This window comes from Phragmites australis, chromosome 12, assembly GCF_958298935.1.
Source record: "Phragmites australis chromosome 12, lpPhrAust1.1, whole genome shotgun sequence".
NCBI lineage: Eukaryota > Viridiplantae > Streptophyta > Magnoliopsida > Poales > Poaceae > Phragmites > Phragmites australis.
Window position 1 is genome coordinate 4,880,617 of NC_084932.1, and position 22,853 is coordinate 4,903,469.

The 22,853-nt window shown below is 43.8% G+C and overlaps 1 protein-coding gene and 2 long non-coding RNA genes across 3 annotated transcripts; 2 read left to right on the forward strand and 1 right to left on the reverse strand.

Annotated features, from left to right (window-relative positions):
* The first annotated feature begins 9,683 nt into the window (after positions 1–9,683).
* LOC133887385 (uncharacterized) lies at positions 9,684–10,536 on the forward strand. Its single transcript, XR_009903546.1, has 3 exons — positions 9,684–9,852; positions 9,956–10,268; positions 10,372–10,536. It is a non-coding gene; the product is annotated as an uncharacterized LOC133887385 (long non-coding RNA).
* Positions 10,537–13,049: 2,513 nt separating this feature from the next.
* On the reverse strand, positions 13,050–13,972 carry LOC133886150 (uncharacterized). The gene is made up of 3 exons (XR_009903353.1): positions 13,597–13,972; positions 13,284–13,505; positions 13,050–13,243 (listed from the first exon to the last, which is right to left on the reverse strand). It is a non-coding gene; the product is annotated as an uncharacterized LOC133886150 (long non-coding RNA).
* Positions 13,973–19,812: 5,840 nt separating this feature from the next.
* LOC133886282 (uncharacterized) lies at positions 19,813–20,478 on the forward strand. The gene is made up of 2 exons (XM_062326034.1): positions 19,813–20,115; positions 20,206–20,478. Exons 1-2 carry the CDS (start codon positions 19,813–19,815, stop codon positions 20,476–20,478), a joined length of 576 nt encoding a protein of 191 aa, XP_062182018.1.
* Positions 20,479–22,853: the final 2,375 nt, after the last annotated feature.

A 22,853-nucleotide genomic window follows, 5' to 3' on the forward strand; every position in this document is an offset into this window, starting at 1 on the left:
GTGAGGAGAGGACGAAGGGGATGGCGAGGCGGGGAGGGGTATATAAGGTGGAGGAGGGCGAGGAGGGTGGTGAGTTCCTCGTCGCGGCGGGGGAGCGGTGAGGGGGCACGTGGCGGGAGGGCGCAGCAAGTGGAGCGGCGGGCCCACCGGTGCGGGGGGGCGGGGCGTGGCTTGCTTTTGGCGCCCACGCGCCACCTTTTGGACCGAGGTCCACCCATGACCCATCCATGGAACGTCCTCTCTCTCTCTCTCCCCTCCTGGAAGACGTGAGAATAGAGGAGAAGAAGAGTGTACGTTTGCTGCAGGTTCCGGGGAGGAAGGACACAAGAAACATGCATGGCGAGCTAGTGGGGCGGCATGAGCAGAATTGAGCACTTGCTTGCATTGGCCAACCTCGTCAAACCCGGGACGCCGGATCTTTCACTGTGCCGCGGCAGTAATGCCCAGTCATACCCCAACGACCCTGCACATTCTTGGAGCCGAAATGCTATGTATTTCTAGACCGTTGGTTGTTGTTGATGATGATTTGTATTAGTCGAAATGCACGCAACTACATGGTGTTATTTGAAAACCCAATTGTGTATCTTATATATAGTTACGTTTCATGCAAGTTTAGAGTTTATTTATTCGCGCCTCCTAGATTTTGGTCGAGTGAAATCTAGGATTTCTTTGGTCCATAGCAAAAGCAGTTGCTATCTATGAGGTTAGCGGTGCTGGGCTTCGATTTCAGGGCGTTTCTTCGATCCTGGGCTTAGAGGAAAGGCCCGAGACGGTAAGGTGGTGGGGACACCGTCGGTCCGCGAGTAGTAGAAGACCACCGGTTGGGCAGCAATGGTGAATCTAGCGGTGGGAGCGCTGCCAGATACGGATGCAGATGGGTGAGGCGGGGGAGTGTGTCATGTCGGTGCATTAGAGAAGAAACACATTATCTTGGCTGGAATAATAAGAAACACGCAGGGCGTCAGATGCAGATCGTAGGGCGTTCATTTGTCGACTGAAAGAAGTTGAAAAATCAGTCAATCAGTCACCGGAGAATAGCATCTCCTTTATTGATTACTACAAGTGCAGCGTAGCTACAATCTTGAACTAGCGATAGATGCATTTCTCTCCTTATTCTATAGGTAACCAATGCATGGCACCTGTAATGATATTTTCTCTCCTTTTCACAATGTTATAGTGGGAAGGAATTTCTTGCTCTTAGGGAGGAACAGTTTAAGTAGAACATAATCGACACACATAGAGCCCTGAACCCTTACTTTCTCTCAATTCTGCAGGGATTAATGGAACCATTTCTTTCGAAACTCTTTTGGGTGAAGAAGGTTATTGCTGTACGTTTAGGGGAAGCAAGGAAGGCCGCAAAAAATCAGGACCCGACCAGTGCTAATGGTGTGGCTGGTGCCGGACTGCCGGCCGGACTCGGTAGTGGGAGCGGCGTGAGCAGAATGGAGCACCTGCTGCTGCATAGTTGCACGGCTGGACAGCTGAAGCTGCCTCGCTCGCTCGCTGGTCCCCGGCCGGCGGCAGCCGGATCTTTCGATGTGTCCCGGTAGTTGCTATCTACCCAATCATCTCCCCATATACCGAGCTACATATCTAACTAATAATGCGCAGGCATTTTGTTTTAATTATTCAAACGAACGAATATATTTCAGGTTGTCTTCGTTCACAGACAGAATAAATCGGCCGGTCAAAAGGTGTCACCTACGATTACGCAGGGATTAAAATTTCGCCAAAAATTTCGGAGAAATTTTACGAATTTTAGAAGAAACGAAATATCTAATTCTAAAATTTTCTTTTGCTAACATGTAAGACCCACACAAGAGAGATAAAAAATAACCGAATTTTTTTACAAATTTTCACAAATTTTGGCCATATCACCTATGGACGAAAAAAAAAGTTGTAAAATAAAATTAAAATCCCTGCGTCTACGTGCGCATGGTGTTGCCGATCCGAGATATATACAGTTCACCAAGGTGCGTTTGCAAACTAGACGCGACGTCATGGATCCATGGCCGCTCTTGCACTCTAGCTTGATCGGACCACTGAGCGCACTGAACCTGAACCGTTGGCGCAGGGCTTCAGCCTTTCAGCAAGTGATCTCCGACTTTTTTTTTTTTTTTGCCGCTGCAGAACTGGGAGAACGCGTGTGCTGGCTATGAGAGTAGAGACGTAGCAGCACTAGATAGGCAGGCGACGTCGCAGACTCGTAGGGTTACGGTACGGTTGGAGTAGTAGAAGCAAGCATACAAAGCTGGCCTAGTTTTTTCTCGAAGAATCTTCGAAAAAGGTAACGGTTCTTGCAGTTCACTTAAGAAAAATAGAATTATATAGTTTATAAAGAAAATTACACCCGAAAATCATACAACCACACAGTTTATTAGAAGAAAAAACCGGCAAAACCCTGACGACGACCTAAAGCGGCCGGGATGACCGCCTAAGGCAAAGCATCAGCACACACCTAGACACAGCGATCACCTAGACATACGTGAGAAGGAGCCTACCGCTTGTCATCGCTGCCGAGCTACATCACTACGACGTAGCAGCTCCGACTTCAAATAGAAAACTCCTCTCACCCAAGGCAGACGACCATTGCGAAGCATGAAGCAGCACCAAGGTGGCCAAGCACGCGGAAGGAACTTCAAGATGACGTCTCTAAGGAGCACATGACGTCGAAGATGGCACCACCGTCCATCCGGAAACCCGGATATGGGTTCTCACCCGCAAAGTTCCTCTGAGCAAAGGGGGAAGCACCATGACGACACCTTCAAGAAGGTCAGCGGCGCCCAAAAACGTCGCCATCATCGGCACCGGCAGAAAGCTGGGCTAGGCTTTCGCCTGTAGCTCCCCATCTCACCCATTGCGCCAAACAAGCCAAGCCGCCGACACCACACACAAACGCCGCCCATGTGGTCACCGCCATCTACTAAGCACCCCATGGGCTAGATCTGGGGGAAAGAGATAGATTGGCAAAGGGGAGGAGCATAGCGGCAGAGGCCGTGATGGGTGAACAACATGAGGTTAGGAGCGGCGGAAGCGGAACATAGCACGAGAAAGGCACACGCTAGAGCCACAGGTCTCGTGGAAGTGCACTGGAGCCCAGAGACAACAGCTGCCGAAGCATAGCAGCAGCCGCGACGGCAGCCCAACAACAGCCCAACTGCAGCAACAGGGCGCACACACGACAAAGGGCTGAGGACGCGCACGCCCAGGACCACCTACAAAAGCACGCATGAAGGCGCACACAGACAACGCAGGCAGCAACACAGCCCCCCGACCCATGGCAAGCACGATGGCACGCCTCACACTACCGAGCAGTAGAGCGCACAAGCAGTAGCAGGCTTGGTAGCAGCTCGAGTAGCTCGGTGGCCCAAAAGGGCAGAGGAGCGCGCATCATTGGTGAGCACTAACGCCACGCGTTGCCATCGCGCCGCCACCAACGCAGCCTAGACCGACGGGTAGAATGCTGAAAGCCACCCGCGCGCAAAGCTCCCTGAACCCCGTGACCAGGTCATCGTCGCCAGGCTGCCTTGACGCTGAAAGTCCCCCATCGTCACCCATGGGGAAGCCGCCATTACCCGTCATCGCTGCCATCAACACCACATCATCCCGGTTCGAGGGCACCGAATTTGGTTGGGGGGGGGGGGCACCGAATCTGACCATGAAGACGCCGGATCCGATGCCGCCACAAGCCAACACGGCCGGCCGCAACCGAAGCATGCCGTCGTGGCCACGACCATCTGAGTAATGAGCCAAGAGTAACACGTCGCCGCCGTCATTGCAGCTGCACGAGCTTTCAGCACCCGCTCGGACGGCGGTGAGGCATATGGGAGGAGGGAAGGGGGTGGTGGCGTTAGAGCGTGGCATTTCTCCCGAGCCGCCCCTGAAGACGGTAAAGCTGGCCTAGGTTTGAGGGCGCCCTTAGCTTGCTTGTCCCATGCAAAAGCATGCGTGCACTACTTGAATGTGCGCGCGTTTCCTGCCTTCCCGCCCGGCCGCCCCTTTTCCCATAATAAGATTAGGTCCAGAACTCCTAGCAAGTAGTAGCAGCAAAATTACCAAAGGTGTAATATACAATATTCAAGACTATAGTGAATATGGCTCTCTCTCTCTCTCTCTCTCTCTCTCTCTATATATATATATATATATATATATATATATATATAGATGTATTTATATATATCTAGCTATACAATAGTATATTCTATAGCCAGTTAGACCGGTCAGACCGGCTCCTTTAACCCTCAGTCAGTCCAGCTCCTTCAACCACCAGTCAAACCTGCTCCTTCTTCCCAACCGGCCTGGTCACATTTCATCTCCTTCCGCCCGGTGTATGCAGAAATGTTGGCTGCTGATTTCTCTCGATTCCTCCAGATCCTTTCCCAAATTTTCGCTCCTGCCTCCTCACACCCCCCTGGATTATCGAATTCGGGAGTCTTCGGCGGCTGTGTTCTTGAGTTCGCGTTCCCTTCCCGGCGGCCGTGTTCTGACTGCATTATGCCCCCGAAGCTTCTGCTGCCAATTTTCGATTTCTCTGCCGGATAGAAGGTTGCGTCGCTGAGTTTTTCTCGGAGCAGGAAGGGTCTAAGACGCCAGACCCCATCCCCCTGGATTTATCGGATCTGAGAGCTCACGTCCCCATCTTCGGTGGCAGAGATCCTTCTTCTGAGCCCATTACCGGCGGCTGAGCTCTGAGTTACCAGTGCCTACTGCGCACACTTCTTCGGCGGCTGAGTTTCGAATCCGTTTCCTGAGATAAGGTAGCGCCATTTTGTTATTATTCAGTTTGGAAACTAGTATTAGTTGCCATCTGCTATTTCGCAAATTTTGTTATTTCTTCTTGTCTCTGATTTTGTAGTTGGATCTGTTGTGAAAATCGGTGTTGAGCTGCTGAGTTCATTTTCGTGTATTTGATAAACAATTGTGTGCAGGAGGTGAAGCTAGGAAAGGGGAAGAAGATGTTGTGTGGGCTCGTGTAGTTCCAGGAGCTGCCGGTGTATTTCCAGAATTTTATTCTCAGCCCCAACTGCTTCGAGTGACACCTCCCTCAGGTCATGATCTCCGCAAATCATGCTTGTAGTTGACATTTGAATACAAGTGGAAATATGTCTTCCCTGTTAAGATGTTTAAAATATTGTTCAGCCAACCATTATTGTAATCCTCATTTTGAAAGTAATCTAAGTTTTATTCTTTAGTCTTCTCATCTTTGTTTTTTGTTTGTCAGCAATTGTTGTAGAATTGTTTCACATTCCTTTGATGATCTGATTACTTCATATGTGCAATTTCAGTGGTTACCATCTCTCTGTATGTTCTTTGCTGTCCATACCATGGTTTTTGTTGTCACTTGCACTTCGGCCCTTCTTCAATAAAACTTATTGCTTCCCAATTCCTTTTGGAATTGCTCATAAAAATATGGGATCAAAGAATATATCTTAATGATGAGTAAAGATGCTATGTGATTCATAGGAAGGCCATTATTGCATTGATAGAGGGTTTGGTATTTTGTGAAGATAGAAAAGTTCATTGAAATTTAGGTGCTTGTTTCTCTGTGATTATATGTTTAGAGAAATTTGGAAGCCAAGAGAAGACGTCAGTTTGCTTTTGCTGGCTAGGAATCTTGTCCTTGTACTTGCATCCATTTTTTTGTTGTTTTCTAAGTTTTTCTTACCTTCGCTTTTTAGTTGCATGGACAAATCATAGATGTCACTAATATTCAAGCAAATATGTGTATTCACATTTACTAAGATACTTTTTGATTCCTTTTTACCAGATGGGTTCTCCCCGACAGTTGAAAGGGAGGGTCAAGTCTTTCTCGGTAGAGACCACCCAAGAGGCATAGCGATTCGACGTGAGCTCAATCACAGGTGTTGCACCTACAGCGATGCCTGTCCAAGGCATTGGACAGCCACATATGGATTGTAGACCAGCGCCACGCAAATCTGGTTGTGGTACATCCGTGCCTGTAGATGTTCCTAATAAAAGGGGTCGTGTTGCTGCCACGTCTTCAGCCCCTATGGACAGCGATGATGATGACTTCGTTCCTCCAAAGAAGCACCAAGCTTGTAGTACTAGTGCTGACAAGCTACAAAAAAAAACTTGTTACTGATGCTGCTGCTTCTTCCAAGGTATGTGGCCAGAAAAGCTGTTGTCTTTACACTTAAATATGACTTTTGTTTTTGTGGTATTCTGAACTCTTTACCTACATATTGCTGCATTGTCCAATAAATAAACTGGTGTATAATGTTTACAAGGTGTCCACACAAATATAACATTTATTTCACATCCTCAGGTTTTGTCGAAACACTTAATCATGCATCCTGTTTGTTTTCATATCTACAGCCTCCCCGTCAAGCTGTTAATTTTCCACGCCTCCCTGCTGCTCGATGTGAGCCAGCTATCTTCAACCAATTTACTGAGCACCTCACAATGTCTCAACATCGCAAGATTACTGAGATGGGTTTTGTGGGACTCTTGCAAATTTCTGCAGATCGGTTGGAGAATAGTGCCCTTCTAGTTTTTTTGATGGATAAGTTGAATCCAGATTCAATGGTTATCGATATTGGACATGAGAATGGCCTGCAAATTAATCAAATTGTCATCAACAAGGTTCTTGGTATACCATATGGAGATAAAGATCCACCTAGCTCAACTGAGGAGGAAAATGAACACGCTTTGGCTGAGTTCAAAAAAATTGTCCTTGTTGAACCAAACCGTGATGTGACACATAAGCATCTGCTGGACCTTATCAGGAATCTTGTCCTTGATGATGACCTGGCCGTAAGGATCTTTTTTGTGGTTGCTTTCAACAAGTTGTTGTTCCCAGGCTTTGGCAACAACATAAGGGCACGTGATGCCTTCATGACAAAGCACATGTCTGTATTCTGGGATATTAACTGGTGCAAGGTGGTTATTGATGATCTGCGACAAGCTGCATTAATATGGCGCAGTGAGAAGCAGCAAACTATTCCTAGCTGTGCACTTCTATTGCAAGTGAGTATTGAGTCACTCCCATATAAGATTTTGTTCTTGATTGAACCAACAGTTTAATTAACTAATTGTGTTTTTCCTTTAAAATTAGATATTCTATTTGGACAACCTGTGTTGCAATTGTAGTATTCAACACAAACTTATTCCCCGGGTAGGTTCTTTGATAATTGTACTATGCAAAATATAATTCTTGGGGACAAGAGGAAGGACAAGGCCGGGAAGGAGACTTACGGGAAACTACCGGTAAAATGGACAATACTGTTCCAGTTAATGTGTTTCTTACAATACAACTTAAAATTTAACTGTTTCTAATGTATTTTGATGGATTGCTTTGCAGCTCAAGAACATTGCAAGTACATGCTACCATTTCTTTGAACCAGATTTTAATGAATCACCTGAAGAAGCACGTTCGACCTCATCAAATACATTCCCCTCCATCATAGGAGAGCTTGGTGGACTGGTATCTCAGATAGCCAGCACGTCATCAAGAAATAATGCATTTGAAGGAATGAAAGTATTCGATGCCAAAGCACACAAGGCCATCGAGTCGGTCCAAAAGGGTTCTCAAATGTTAGTGGAGGCACACAGTGAATTCATCAGTACCATCCGGAGTATATTGCAATCAGAAGTTGTTGAAAAGAGAATGAAAGGTATCAATTCTTGTGTGTTCAGTTCTACCCGTAATGCCTTTGGCAAGAAACTGTTTGGTAGTTATATTGAGGATTCATATATTTCAGTATTCTGATTCCCCTTCTGTGCGAACAGATCACCAGCACCTGACCACTCCCTCAATTGACATAACTATGTCAAACGTGGACTCACATCAAAATTATTGTGGTGAATCCTCTGCTGTGCAAACAGATTAGCCGCACTCTGTTGCTCCCTCAAATGAGATAAGTAGGTCACATGATCATCTTTTTCATTTTTACATTTCCATTACAAGATATTGATCTTCCCTTTGCGTGCAAGGTGACGAACCACAGAAATTACACAGTCACCAAGGTGATGTTGGTGCCTTCCTGGAGGAGTTGCATTCACATCTTCCCTTACAAATTGACCACGATGGAACCCCTCGCCGAATGGCTCCAGATTGCTTTAGTTTTGCACCTGACATTGATGAGGTCATAAGAGAACTCAGTCAAGCAGAAAAGATGCAACCTGCTGCATCGGACGCCACTAACCACGATCATGGTCAGCTATCACAGAACGGTGATGAGGTGTGCCCCCCTTATTTTCATATATATTTCATATACAATGTAGCGTTCCTCTTCTGCATATATCAATTTGATCATTATCGTTGTTTCAGACAAATTTTGCCTTATTGGTCACATTTTGGTTCTGTAGGTTATGCCCTTGGTGTCAATTGATACTACTATACCACCAGCTCCTTGTCATAACATCGGAAGCTGCACTGATCCAATGTTCCCCATGTTTGGTAATGTTCATATTCCATTTTATTAGCCACATATTGTACATTGATTTTATACCTTATTTTTATGCCAAAACCAATCAATACAATTTCAAGAAATCAATCTTGTTTTAAGAAATTAACATTGTTATATATATGGCAGTTCACCTAGTCTAGCTACATTTTTCTGGGAGCTGTACATGCTTGACAGTGAATAAAAATAGCACTAGTAGTACTTGTTTCTCATACTTTTCAACCATCAAAAAATTTGTGAGTACTCTGTTCTAACATGCTATAGCCCGAACCTCCCTACTCAAAAGCTTCTTGTTTCTTTCTGAAAATTGCCACTGTCCTTTCAGCTACTGCTGCAAATTTTGCAAACATATGATGCTGAGTAGGATGGGTACAAGTTTTTCCCTTTTGATAAAATATGCTGCACATTCTTGGAGTGAGTATTTTTTGTTTATTTTCATGAATCACAGATTCCATCCTACAACCATTACATCATTTTGTTTTTCCAGTTGATCCCAATTTTCCACGTTATCAAGAGACTAGTCAAATTGCAGCGCATACCTTGGACAATCACGATGATCCTGCTGCTGAGGTAATAATGTATTCAGCCAACAATCCACAACAACACAGCCATACTGGGCATGATAAGCTAGCGAAGGCCAATGGCATGCTGGATGAATCTAGAAATATTTCAGAAAATATTACAGAGAGTGATGCACCTAATGTTGAGAAGGTGGTTTCAGAGTTAACGTTTGCTTCAACGCAGAATGAGACAGGATATTGTATTCGTGCTAGGCCAACGCTTCATAGGATTGTTAATGTCCCGACAAGGTACAGATCTCCATTCAAATGTGTAACTCCTAGGCCACCAATCAACATGACAAAAGCTGTGGCTGTGAGGGGAAAATTCTGCACAGAATTGAACACCACCGAGTAAGTTTCATTTTGTAACATTGAATACTTGTGTGTTATTTTTATAATATTTTGCCTCAGTCGTGATGCATTGCTTTGTTATCCATCAATACAATACAGGAAGGTTTTTATCTCGGGGCCTACACAAGTTTTCAGCGGCATTGATATAGCTGAATCATTCGGCAATGGATCCATCATGTGGTATTGCCTCATGTCTTATTTTGTAGATTGCCTACGCGCCGACGACAAGTTTTACAGGCCTAAGTGTGTTGGGTACCGGGTTTTCCTTTCAGCTGCTCTTGGGGTGAGTCTTTTGTGTTTAATGCAATGAATTACTGAACCCATCACACAACCCTTATTTATAATACTCATGTCTCATGTTGTTTCTAATTTATGTGCCCCATTGCCTCATGTTGAACGTCCAGGAGATGCTGAACCATGATGAGGGACGTAATGAGACAAAGTACCCCGATTTAGCTGCCTTGATCCGCCTAGAAGCTGACATTAATGAGCTAGATGTGCAAAAAGTTAAGCTTGTAAGTGAAGTGGAATACCCCTTTCGATTAGCTTGTCATGTCACCATTGCACAATTCTATGACAGGTATTTTCATCCTTATTAATTTACATTAACTCTTTCAGTGGTTCGTTCCAATACGTGACAACGCATACTGCATGGTTTACTGCTTGAACATGGTGCACAAGCGCATCGATGTACTTGACTCCAACAATGAAGACATAAGTGCCTATCACGAGGTTCTTGGTGAACGCATTTTATCTAGGCTAAATGTCTTGTTCTAGAAGGCAACTTTTGGAAAGTTTAAAGACTTTTCTAGATGGAAAAAGGCCGATTAGAAATTTTAAGCTGGGCAATGATCCAAATGATTCCGGATTTATCTCTATGAAATTAATGGAGTTCTGGGATGGCGACAAATTACACATGGACACAGCAAATGTAAGTTTACAATTCAGAAATTACCACCAGCTCTTATTTATTTCACAGCTTTAGTCAACAAAACCATTGCACATGTATTTTTACAAACTGTTTAAATATGTAGGCAAACTTGTCGAATATCCGGTCTGAGATGCTCTTTTATATGTTGTTTCATCAAATAAATCAACAGAAGTTGCCAGCTGAATTAGAGGCACTTAGGCTTCATGAGTCATCTATGATGATGGGATCAAGGCAGCTGAAGGTTTAAATGTGCTTACCGACGACAAAATATATTTCGTTCAACTGTTCCACAACTTAGTCATTGTAGTGCTTCAGTCAGAAAGATAACTGATGAGGTGCATGGAATGAAAAGAAACATTATTATTTCATATGGGTTGGGTGGTACTCTTTTGTGCTGGGTCTAGGATGAACATGGTTGGACTTTGGTTATTCTCTTTAAGTACATTGGATTTTCCTGCACATAGGAAAATATGGTGGCAACCATTGGATGGAAGACTAGTGCGCATATAATGGCAAACACATCAGAAAGACAAATATTTCACCTTACTTGGTGGTGGGCAGTTTTCTACAATTTTTTCTGCTGTCAATTTTTTAAAACTCCTTATTCTGTATGGCCACTAGTTAAGCTTCCTTGTGTAATAGAAGCAAATGTGAGCTGCTTCAATTTTGTCATCCTAGTTCATCTCATGGTCAGAACTGTATGAATTTATTTATACTTGCACGTTCATTCTTCTGCACTTGGGCTTCATAGAACATGTAATGAGGATAACCTGGAGTTATCAGGAAACAGTTGATGCTTCCCTCCTTGTGATTATGTTTATTCAAATTTCCTCTAGTTCAGTTGTAAGTTTGCAACATTTCATTCATACAATAATTATGTATATCTTCCCTACTTAAAGATAGGCTGAAATGCTAACCGATCTTCTGCATTATTTTTACTGTAATGGTCGTAGCTTAATATACAAACACAATATACACTTATCGAACTGATTCATTCATGCTCAAATGAATTAAAATACCCCTTTGCATAGTATACAAGATCTGCCTCATGTGCCCTGTTGCAGAACAGACATTATTTGATTCAATTTAACACAGCATAACCATGTGAATGCTTCATTCAACTGAAAAATATTGTTATTTCTCAAAGGTATCCATCCAATTGCATTTGTGTAATCACACGAAGCATGGTGCACACACGATATTGAAAGCTACTCATTGACCAAATGTTGGTTCGGCTTACAGTCCATTTACAGTTCCTGTACATTTCACTTGTTCATGTTTCTTGTTGCTGGAAGACTCATGGGATATAGATAGATAAATTCATCAAAGTGATTCATTCAGATATGCCAACGACTCAGGAAAATTATGTACCACATGTTGTTTGTATATTAAGCTAGACAAAGTTCGCCAAGGAGCAATAAAGAACCAGTGAAAAAAGTACATTATTCTGGAACCACAAAATTAATATGACCATGGAGACAGGCCGTTGGCTCATGTTTCGTGAAGCAAAATCCACGTGACGCACAGTGCAGTCACTAAATCTCCATGCAATTCACGTCATTGATTCTTCCATAGCAAACTGAGCCCTGTTATTATAAATCCAAAAAACAAAGTTACCATCATGAATATCGTAAAAAATAAATATGGTTCATATGAATGCTGCCATGTGATAGTTAAGTTATTACTCATGGTCCATCTTCCTCATTTATTTCAGCACCTTGCTCAAACTCGGTGTCCAATTGCCTGTTTACCGGTGGTCTTCCTCTTGCTTTCCCCATCATTCCACGTCTACCTCTATTACCACCATTCTTTTTTGCAACCACTTCCGGGTTCAATGGACATGTTGTTGCATAGTGCCCTGCTCTCTCATGACAGTAATGGCACACTCTCTTGCCACTGCTCCCAACGTCAGCTCGAATAATGTCATCCCTTGCACGCTTACTACCCTTTGTTTTTGCAGTCCGTGGTGCACTCATAGACATTTCAGCTGTATCGTTTGTTGACGATACTTGAGCACCAATAGTTGTCTCCGTTCCGGTATTCTCGTTATTCATCCGATTAATTCGTGTTGAAGGTCCAATATCGGCTGGTATAGTTTTTGCCATTTCCCTCAATGTAGTTAGTTGCTCACATCCTCTATTGAACGCCGTCCTTGACATGCGACATGCCCTCACTGCAGCCATCGCAAGAGTTACTAGCTTTGATGTTCTAAATTGCTCTGTACTACAATCCGGACCTTCGGTCACTATGTCATTTCTGTCCCACATCAGTTAGTGCCTCGCATCCTTGGTGTACCTCTTCAACACGTACTTTGTAGGTATTTTTTCTACTTGCAGCTACGTTATTTTTAATGCATAGTCATTTTTGCGTAAACATTAGTGTTCATGTACAATATTACACTAACCTGTATGCTCCCATGTGCGGCACTCACATTCATATTCTCCCTCTCCCACATTGGCATAAACTTTGAATGAATGTTGATACCATGTGTATTTCTTCGATTGATTAGTATGGGTAACCAAGTATCCATTTTGCACATCTTCATCAAGTTCGATGCGAAATGCAATGCTATACATATATGTTTCCTTGTACTTTTTGTATACTGCTCGGGTGTACAACCGGTTCAAATCAAAATTGAACGGTTGCAAAGTGGCCTTAATGACTTCTGCCTGTTATCACGTAAAAACTATTTTAGTTATAGGGTTGCAAAATTGAAACAGTGTTTCAAATAGATAAACCAATTGTGCCATTCACTAAGAATATCATAGCTATTTACCTTTGACCAATGGGTTTCTCTTGCTGTCGTATGATTGGTGTGCCGAATGACCTCCAACAATTTTCGTGCAAATTTATTTACACTCGTCATATGGCTCGCAAATCCGCTACTTTTCACCATGTTATTAACGCTTTCGCTTCTCTATGTCGATATCATCCGTCCACAATAGTAATTTTTGAAATAAGCTGGCACCCACAACCTCCTCTAATTCCATAGTCCTTCAATCGCTACATTCTCACGTATGGCATGCTCATCAATCAACTCAATCCAGGCAGCCTCAAACTCTAAAGGTGTTAGTGGATGGTTAATCACAGTATGGAGCTTATCTTTCAAATCAGCATGGGCCTTGTACAATTTCCGTAGCTCCTCCTTGTATTTTTTCAGCATGTGCCAACGGCATAGCCGGTGCACAGTCTTCAGAAAAACCTTTGGTATAGCTGCTGCCATAGAGCTATCCTAATCTGTACATGAAATAATTCTTGGTTAGTACATTCATATGAAGCACGAACTTATTGCAATATTTGGTAACTTGTAATATGCACAATAACTCACCGGTAAGGATGCATTTTAGCTCAGGTCCAGTTGACATGCAATCTTTGAATGCCTTGAACAACCACCCGAAGGTGTCAGTTTTCTCGTTCTGCAATAGTGCTTGTCCAAAAATAACATTTTGTAGTTGGTGATTCGAGCCAACAAACATTGCAAGCGGCATGCAGTAGATATTAGTCCGATACGTGGTGTCAAAAGTTACCACATCTCCAAAATCCATATATTCTGCACGTTGGCTTGCATGACTTCAAAAGACATTCTTTATCACGTGATCTTCATCCAACTGCACCTCATAGTAGAAATAAGGATTTTGGGACTTCATCTCTCTAAAGAACTCTAACAGCTTCGGAATGTCATTTTTTCTCTCCTCCCTAGCGGCTGCAGCTTTCCTGAAAAACAAACATATTAACTTTTATTTAAACACAATATAGAATACAGTTGTGATTATATTTCTATGTAAACACAAACATTATATGACGTTTGTTACCTATTTTTCAAGTCCATCTCTGTGAAAGATATATTTTACCTCCCACCATACATTTCAGAAAGCATGCTAACAGTAGCATTGTGGGGTACATTGCACCGGTGCATCTGATCAACCATATCCATGATTACTGGATCTTTGTTCTTGTGGGCATTCATGAACTGCACCGACTTTGCCGATGGCGTTAATGGATGATTGTGCTCAATACGGATCCTTTCGAAGTACCAATATCCACTTCTCATATTCCATTTTGCCTTTACAAACGCCTTGCATCCTATCCTCTTTGAGGTTTTCTCTTTTTTTCTTTCCTCACCTGGTTTGTAGAAATTGCATTTACCTTGCCTGTTGCACGAAAACTCACCAACCATTTTCTTAGTTTTCGTTATGCGCACATCAAACCTGGCCTATCTAGCGTAGTAGCAGTAGAACTCATAAGCTTCTTCACGGCTCTCAAAATGTTGCTCTTCGTTTGGCACTATTGCAATTGCTAGCGAGGGGTCCTACCGGTCATATTACATAAATTGGACCCATACACATGTACTGTACATAATTAAATAACCACTTGATCGACATACATACGTGATAATACAATTGCTCAGGATCAGGTGTAATCATGGCTGTAGGAGATATTGCTTGCGGAGGTGTACCGATTGTCTATCCATGCAGCAGCTCATTAGACAATTCATGTCCTACCGGTGTATTATCCATGTTTTTTGGATTCGTATCTGCAAGACACATGAATAGACGTAATAAAGTATTCATGTTTCCACACACCGCATCTACTAGTGAATGCTTCATTCAACTAATTTTTTTTGATATTTCTAAACGTATACCATAGGACACAGGAAAATTGATGCTACCAAACATATATGGTCTTCCCAAAGGTAATTAAAAAAAGGTATACCAGTTTGCATACCCCAGATAAAAACGTTGTATTATCCTTGCTTGTGTGTTCTTGCGCAGCTTCTGTCCATGGACTGCAGCGTGCGTCCGTCGCCTGCAACTCGTTGTTGTTTTCGTCCAGTTGCAGAACCCTGTCTCCTGGAACGTTGGTAATCCGCCATTGTGTTCGTCTGACGCCGGCAGCGCGTAGATGTGTACGCGGCGCTTACGCGGTCCCCCTCACAGCGCCTGAGTGGTCCTCCTCATGCCGCTTTGGTCTTCCGCCGCCACGAGACCACGGCGACGTCCACGCATCCGAAAATTGACCACGAAACGAATAACTTCTATGGAACCAGATATCCTCAAATCATGGGCCGCTGGATCTCCCCAAAATACGCATTAATTAGTTGTTGACATGGCCCGACTGGATACATAATAGAAAAGTTGTAGCTAGCTGCAGATTATATCGTAGTCAATAAGACTAATATGTTTATCAAGTATATGTTTTAGTAGGTTCTTATAGATGCACACTTGAGAAATTTTAACACTAGATAGCTCAGAGAAACTCATGGATAAGTTGAAGAGAAGATATAACTCAAAGAAATATGAATTGGACGAGTTCTGAAAAAGCTCTACACGCTAAATGGTTCAGCACTGAAGCAATTGAACACACCGAAGTGGTTTTGGAAGAAGGAGTTCAAGGTTGTATACGTCGAATGGTCCGACGAATACATCAAAGGCTTCGTCGGAGCAAAGTCCAGAGGGATATCCTTGTGTTTATTGGAAAATAGTCGTGTACACGCTGGATGGTCCAGCGTATATAGAGGAGGCTTCGCCGGAGTAATTGTGGCCATAACGGCTAGTTTCTGTAGACGATCCACACCAGATTGTCTGGTGTTTAGAGCAGGTGCACGCTGTATCATCTGGCATTCACGAAAAATATGACTATTGGAGCAATGGCTAGCTCGTGAAAGGTTGAGGCTATATATACCCCTCCCACTCAGTCATTTGAGTTGGCTGGAGTTCAGAGAAGCCCATGTACATTTGAGGAGATCCAAGCAACCAAAGTGCTAAGAGTGATCATTTAAGGCAATTAGCACAAGATTAGGAAATGATAGTGCTATTAGACCTAGAGAGAGTTATTGCTAGGTATTGCTGCCTACAAAGGGGATCAAGGAGTGATTCTATCTTGTAACAAGTAGTATGCGGATGTCTTGGAGTGTTGGTGACTCGCCAGCACCATGAGCCTTGGTGGCCCAAGCTTGTCGCGCCTTCGGCTTCGTGTGGAGCAGCAACAAAAAGCTTGTACGGGGACGCGGAGACCCTTGACTTGGTGGCTCAAGCTCCGAAGTAAAGATGGCGATAAATGGTCGAAAGAGAGGCTTGTGGTGAGCTTTGACTTTGTGGCTTGGTGGCTCAACCTATTTGAGACTTAGGTGGCTCAAGGATCGTGACTGTGTGCCGACTGGGAGTAATAGCCTAGGTTGCTGCTCCAATGTAGACTATGAGTGACATTTATGCCATCAATACCATACAATAAAAATCATTTATGCCGAGTTTGCTCTCTTTACCTTCTTTACATTTTTGCATTTACACACTTGCAAGTTACTTTTGTGTATTTACCTTCCTATAGTAGTTTGTTAGGATTGTCTATATGTTGCAAACCCTTTTGAGCGGTAGAGTAGACACACTCTATAAACCTAGAATATTTTTAGATAAAAATTGATATAGATTTATCTTATGAAGTTTTTGGAGCTAGTCAATTTTAGGTGTCCTAATTCATCCCGCTTCTTAGGACGTCACCGAACCATTTCAATTGGTATCAGAGTTGTAGTTCACACTTTTCACAAGGATACGCCAATCCAAGTCATGTTTGAGCCGGGGTCTCTTTTTGTTCGGATATGGTTTACCGCCTAGTGAGTTGTGACGTCCGAGGTAGAGATGGATATTGGTAGTGCTCCATATTTTGATGGCACTTACTTTCTCCGGTGGAAAATTCTAATGACTTGTTTTCTGCAAGTCAAAGGTTTAGATGTTTGGAGAGTCACTGAGGAGGGGATGAAGGAACGTCCCACAAACAAAGAGAGGCAATTCGAAGCTTTGGTGAAGAATATTCTTTTATCTTCTCTATCCATCGATGCATTCAATCGAGTATATTCTCTCACCAATGCACATGATATTTGGACAAACCTCATTGAAATACATGAAGGCACAAAGGATGTGCGCAATGAGAAATATCATGTGCAAGTATCTGAGCTCAATAGAATTAAACAACTTGCCCATGAAAGTACTAATGTATGTACTCATATTTGAATATTCTTGTCCATGAAATCAATGGACTAGGTTTGATACCAATTGGAGACAATCAAGTGGTGAGAAGGATACTTCAAGCTCTCATTCTAAAGTACAAGTTGATTGCCTTCATCATCTACAACAACAACAACATTAGCAAGATGACTCCAAACCAAGTACTTGGCAAGATCACTGCCCATGAGGTGATCATGAACATGGGTGTTGAAGTTTCCTCCTCATCCGGAGCCAAGAACCTCACCCTCACAAGCAAGCAAGCTCTTTGCCCACATGATGAGGAGGCAAGAGAAAGAATCAAGTTCAAGCGAAGATGATAGTGATGAAGATGAAGAGAGCGATGAATAAGATGAGCAAAACACATCAAGTGATGAAGAAATAGACCCCAAGATCACCAAACTCATCTCAAAATTGGAGAAAAACATTAAAAGAGATCAATGCCAAGATTAGTCAATCCAATCTCTATTAAAGACTTAGTCAACAAAATTGATCATATGAAGAGTGACCAAGATAAGAGGGAGATAATGGGAAGAGCCAAAATATTTGCAAGCATAGGAAGATGAGTTAGTGAAGATGAAGATTCAAGCTCAACTGATGAGAGCTTCACCATCCACTCCTCAGATAGAAGCTCTTCCTCAAGGTCTTCATCACGTAAGTCATCATCACACAAGTACCATAATTATGGCTAAAGTTATGGAATATGATGTAAGTGATGATGAATCATATGAGAATTCACTCTCTCAAAAAGAACTTCTTGAATTGATCAATGAGCAACAAATAGCCTTAAAGAAACAAGCTAAAGAACCTATGAAATTCAATACCCTTAGTGACATTCATGCTACCTTTGTTTCTAATTATAAACAAATATTGAGCAAATATTGTTAAACAAGAGGCATGGAGAGCTTATGTAATGCCCTAAAATTTTGGAAGGAAATTGGAAGTCGTCATTTCCGGTTTTTTGGGTATTGAATCGCTCTCGCCGGGAAAGAAAAGAGAAGAAATTGAGGTAAATTGCAGAAGTGTATTTCTTTTAAAATAGAGAAGCTTTAACCATGAGAGTGAGCTGAGCCAACCTGGACTTGGGCCAGTTAGCCTAGCCCCTCCCCCAAAGGCCCAGGCGCCCCCCTTCTTTTTCCCCTCCACCCCGTCAAAACCCTAGCCGTCCCTCTACTGTGCCGCCACCCCCCCCCACACACACACACACTTTTCCCCTGTGGTGGCGTCTCCCAGTCCTGCCCTAGAGTGGCTGCTGCTGCTGCAATCCGGCCAAGAAGAGGAGAAGAAGAGGAAGGGAAGGGCAGCAAGGAAAGCAAAGAGAAGAGGGGAAGAGGAGGTTTGGAGCTAGGGGATTTTGGGGTTTTCTTGCTGTGGTGCCCTAAGGTAATAATTCCCCTGCTGTTCTTCATATTTTGGTTGATGATTATGGCCGGTAGATCTTGGTTTGAGAGGTTTTGGTTAGGGGAATTTGTGGTTTGGGGTCGAACCGAGTGTTCTGCGCGCAGGCAGATTGAGCAGTGTGCGTGTTCTTGATGTTTCGGTGACCTAGATGATTTTTCCTGTGCAAGTGATCAACTAGAAAGCTGTAGCTAATATCGAAACCTAGCTACCAGTGAAATTTTAGATTTTTTGGCTATGTGGTTTAGGAGATATTGCTGTCTGAATCTGACTGTTGTACCTCTGTCGAATTTCTGTCAGTGTTAGATCTATTCTATTTTTGGGCATCTTAGTTGCTGAGCCAATTTTTCAGAATGCTAGAAGGTTGTAGAGGATTCATTAAGCTTTCCAATGGTGTGAACAATGCAATTTTGCATTGGTTGTAACTCTAGTTACGATGTTCTGAACTTTTCTGCAATTAATGGTTGACAGATTTCGTTGTCGAAGTTCAGAACTTGATTAGGCCCTGTTACAGATGTTTTATGTAAATCCGAATGAAACAAAAGTTGAAGCTTGTGTTATGATCTACATGTCCACAAAATTTTTATAGAGGAGATGCTGCCATTTTTTTTTTTATTATGGCAAGTTGTAGGTTGCGTAGTTTAGTGACATCCCAGGTTTATAGCGGCCCTGGGGTGTTACAGTTGGTATCAGAGCCTAGGATTTAGATTCTAGATGAAATAAGGCTTAATTTGACACACTTGCACTTATAGGATGGGTAAGGGTTTGCATATCTTTGCTCCTATCATGTTATGTTTTGCTCTGTCTAGTGCTTATGCTTAATTACTTGAAATAGATGTTTGTGTTGTTTGTATGTTTTGGTGGCTGTAGTTATGCCACCTAAGCGGCGTGCTCCGGCTACACCAGATGGTGATGGCCAGGCTGCGCTATTAGCCGCGATGCGGGCAATGCAGGATGAGTTGAGGACGTTGAGGTAGGCTGCCTCTGCTGCTGGTGCCCCTACAGGCGCTGCTTCTGGCACTGCTCCTATTGCAGATGGTCCTGTTAGCGGTGTTTCTTTCATGCAGTGGGTTGGCATGAAGCTAGACAGTTTTGACGGCAGTGGTACTCCGGTTCATGCTGCTGATTGACTGTCGTATGTGGAGGACAAGATGGAGGCTTTTGATGTGTTGGATCACGATCGTGTTCGTTATGGGGTACAACTACTGAAAGGGGAGGCTCAGATATGGTGGAAGGGTGTGCAGTCAGCTCGGACTACTACACATGGCCCGTTGTCCTGGCACGAGTTTGTCAGGCAGTTTGAGAGGAGGTTCTACCCGGTGACTTTCCTGGATAGGATGAAGATTGATCTGAATGCCTATACGCAGGATAAGAAGTTAGTTGCAGAGTATGAAGTGGGCTTCAATCAGATTGTCCGCTTCGTCCCACACGTGGCGCATGACGATGTAGAGAAGGCAAAACACTTTCGTCAAGGTCTTAAGCATTCGATCCGCCAAGTGTTGGGTGCTTTTCCAGTGGTTGACTTCCGCACTACAGTGGAATAGGCTTTGGGTGTGGAGATGCAGCAGGTGTACACTGCTGACTTGCAGAAGTCTTCAGGTGGTGAGCAGTCTCGCAGTCAGAGCGATAGGAAGGGCCATTCTGGTGGCCCTGTTCACAAGAAGGGGAAGTTCCAGCGTCACCAGCCATACCGCGGTAAGTCTTCTCAGTCCAGTGCTTCAGGAGGGAGCGCACCTCAGTACCGGGCTGTTCCCAAGCCTGGCTTGGGGCTGGTGTGCTTCCGGTGTAGCAACGCGCACCGTCGTGTGGAGTGTTAGTGGACTGGCAGATGTTCTATCTGTGGCATGGATCACAAGGACGTGGTCTATATGAAGAATCCCAATGGGAAGGTGCATTGGGAGCCAGTGTCTTCTTCTTCAGCTTCACATTCTAGTAGCACCGTCCAGATGATGGCGGCGACCTCCTCTGCACAGCAACACCTTCTTGCGCCGCCCACTCTACAGTGCTTGCCGACGCCTTCCACTCAGCAGTACCTGCCCATGCCAGTCTACCCTAAGTACTTGATGGCACCTCCGACTACACCGACTACTCCTTCGATGCCTCAGTCTGGGTTGTTTTGACCAACCTAGGCTACTACTCCTTCGGCACCTCCAGTTCCAAGGGCATATGCTATGCCCTGTGTTGACGGTAGAGACCGTGGAAATGTGGTGACAAGTATTATTTCAGTTAATTCGTTTGATGCGCATGCTCTTTTCGATTCTGGTGCTAGCTTCTTGTTTGTCTCGGAGGGTTTTGTGGTTCGTGCTAGTCTTTCTATGCTGAAGATTAGTCAGTCTATTGTTGTCAGTTCTACTAGAGGTCTCATTTCCAGTTCTTCTGTTTGCCCCGGTTGTGCTATTCATCTTGCTGATGAAACCTTTGTTGCTAATCTGGTGGTAATTCCTTTGGATCCTTTTGACGTTATTCTTGGCATGGATTGGCTTTCTCAGTATCAAGCTGTTATTTCCTGTTTCTGGAAGACAGTCTCTTTACAGGCACCGTCGAGTCGAGAGGTGGTCTTTCAAGGGAGTGCGGTGAAGTACACTCTCTCTCTTTGTTGTGCCAGTTGTTTCCTGATCGTTGGACTCAGAAGTCTGGTGTTCTTTTGGAGATGGTCGATGATCGCAAGGTTGCCTTGCACGTGGAGGATATCCCAGTGGTGTGTTGCTACTCCGATGTTTTTCCTGATGAACTTCCAGGTGTGCCCCTGAGCGTGATTCGGTTTTTGAGATCAAGTTGGTTCCTGGCACGCAGCCTATCTATAGAACTATATATCGGATGGCTCCAGTGGAGCAGGTGGAGTTGAAGAAGCAGTTAGATGATCTTCTTGCTAAGGGATTCATCAGACCTAGTAAGTCACCTTGGGCTTTCCCGGTGTTGTTTGTGGAGAAGAAGGATGGCTCTAAGAGGCTATGTGTGGATTATCGTGCTCTTAATCAGGTGACCATCAAGAATAAGTATCCTCTACCTCGTATTGATGATCTCTTTGATCAGTTAAGAGGTGCTAAGGTATTTTCCAAGATTGATTTGAACTCTGGGTATCACCAGATAAGGATTAAGGAGGAGGATATTGAGAAGACTGCTTTTATCACGAGGTATGAGCATTATGAGTATGTTGTTATGTCTTTTGGACTAACGAATGCCCCTGCTATCTTTATGGAAGCGATGAATAAGATGTTGCATGAGTACTTGGATGACTTCGTTGTCATTTTCATCGATGATATTTTGATCTACTCCAAGTCCGATGAGGAGCATGAGCGTCATCTTAGTCTTGTTTTGGATGCTCTCCGGAAGAATAAGTTCTATGCAAAGTTAAAGAAATGTGCTTTCTGGCTTTCTGAAGTGAGCTTACTTGGGCATGTGATTAATCAACATGGTATTACTGTTGATCCTAAGAATGTTGCTTTAGTGGTGGAATGGCAAAGGCTAACCAGTGTGACGGAGATACGGAGCTTCCTTGGTCTTGCTGGTTATTACCGGCGTTTTGTGCAGGACTTCTCTAGTATTGCAAAGCCGATGACCAAGCTTACTGAGAAGGGTGTTCCTTTTATGTGCGCTGATGATTGTGAGGCCAGTTTCCGGACTCTGAAGGATAAGTTGGTGAATGCTCCTATTCTAGTTTTGCCTGAGAGCGGAAAGCGCTTCACGGTGTATACGGATGCTTCCCGTATTGGTCTTGGTTGTGTGCTTATGCAGGATGGCAAAGTAATTGCTTATGCTTCCCGACAGTTGAAGAACCATGAGAGGAACTATCCTACCCATGATCTAGAGTTGGCTGCAGTGGTGTTTGCTTTGAAGTCTTGGAGGCATTATCTCTATGGTGAGTCTTGTGATATCTTTACTGATCATAAAAGCCTCAAGTATATCTTTACTCAGAAGGAGCTGAATTTGAGGCAGCGTAGATGGCTTGAGTTGATAAAAGATTATGATCAGACGATCCAGTATCACCCTGGGAAGGCTAATGTGGTGGCAGATGCCCTAAGCAGGACGGGTGTTCCTAAGACAGTGATGCCTTTGGTTGTAGAATTGGATCGTATGCGTATTTCCTTTTGCTATGCAGGCACTGCAAGAGAGGAGACCAAGTTGATCATTTAGTCACCCATACTCGAGAAAGTGCGTGAGGCACAACAACATGACCGCTTGATTCAGGAGG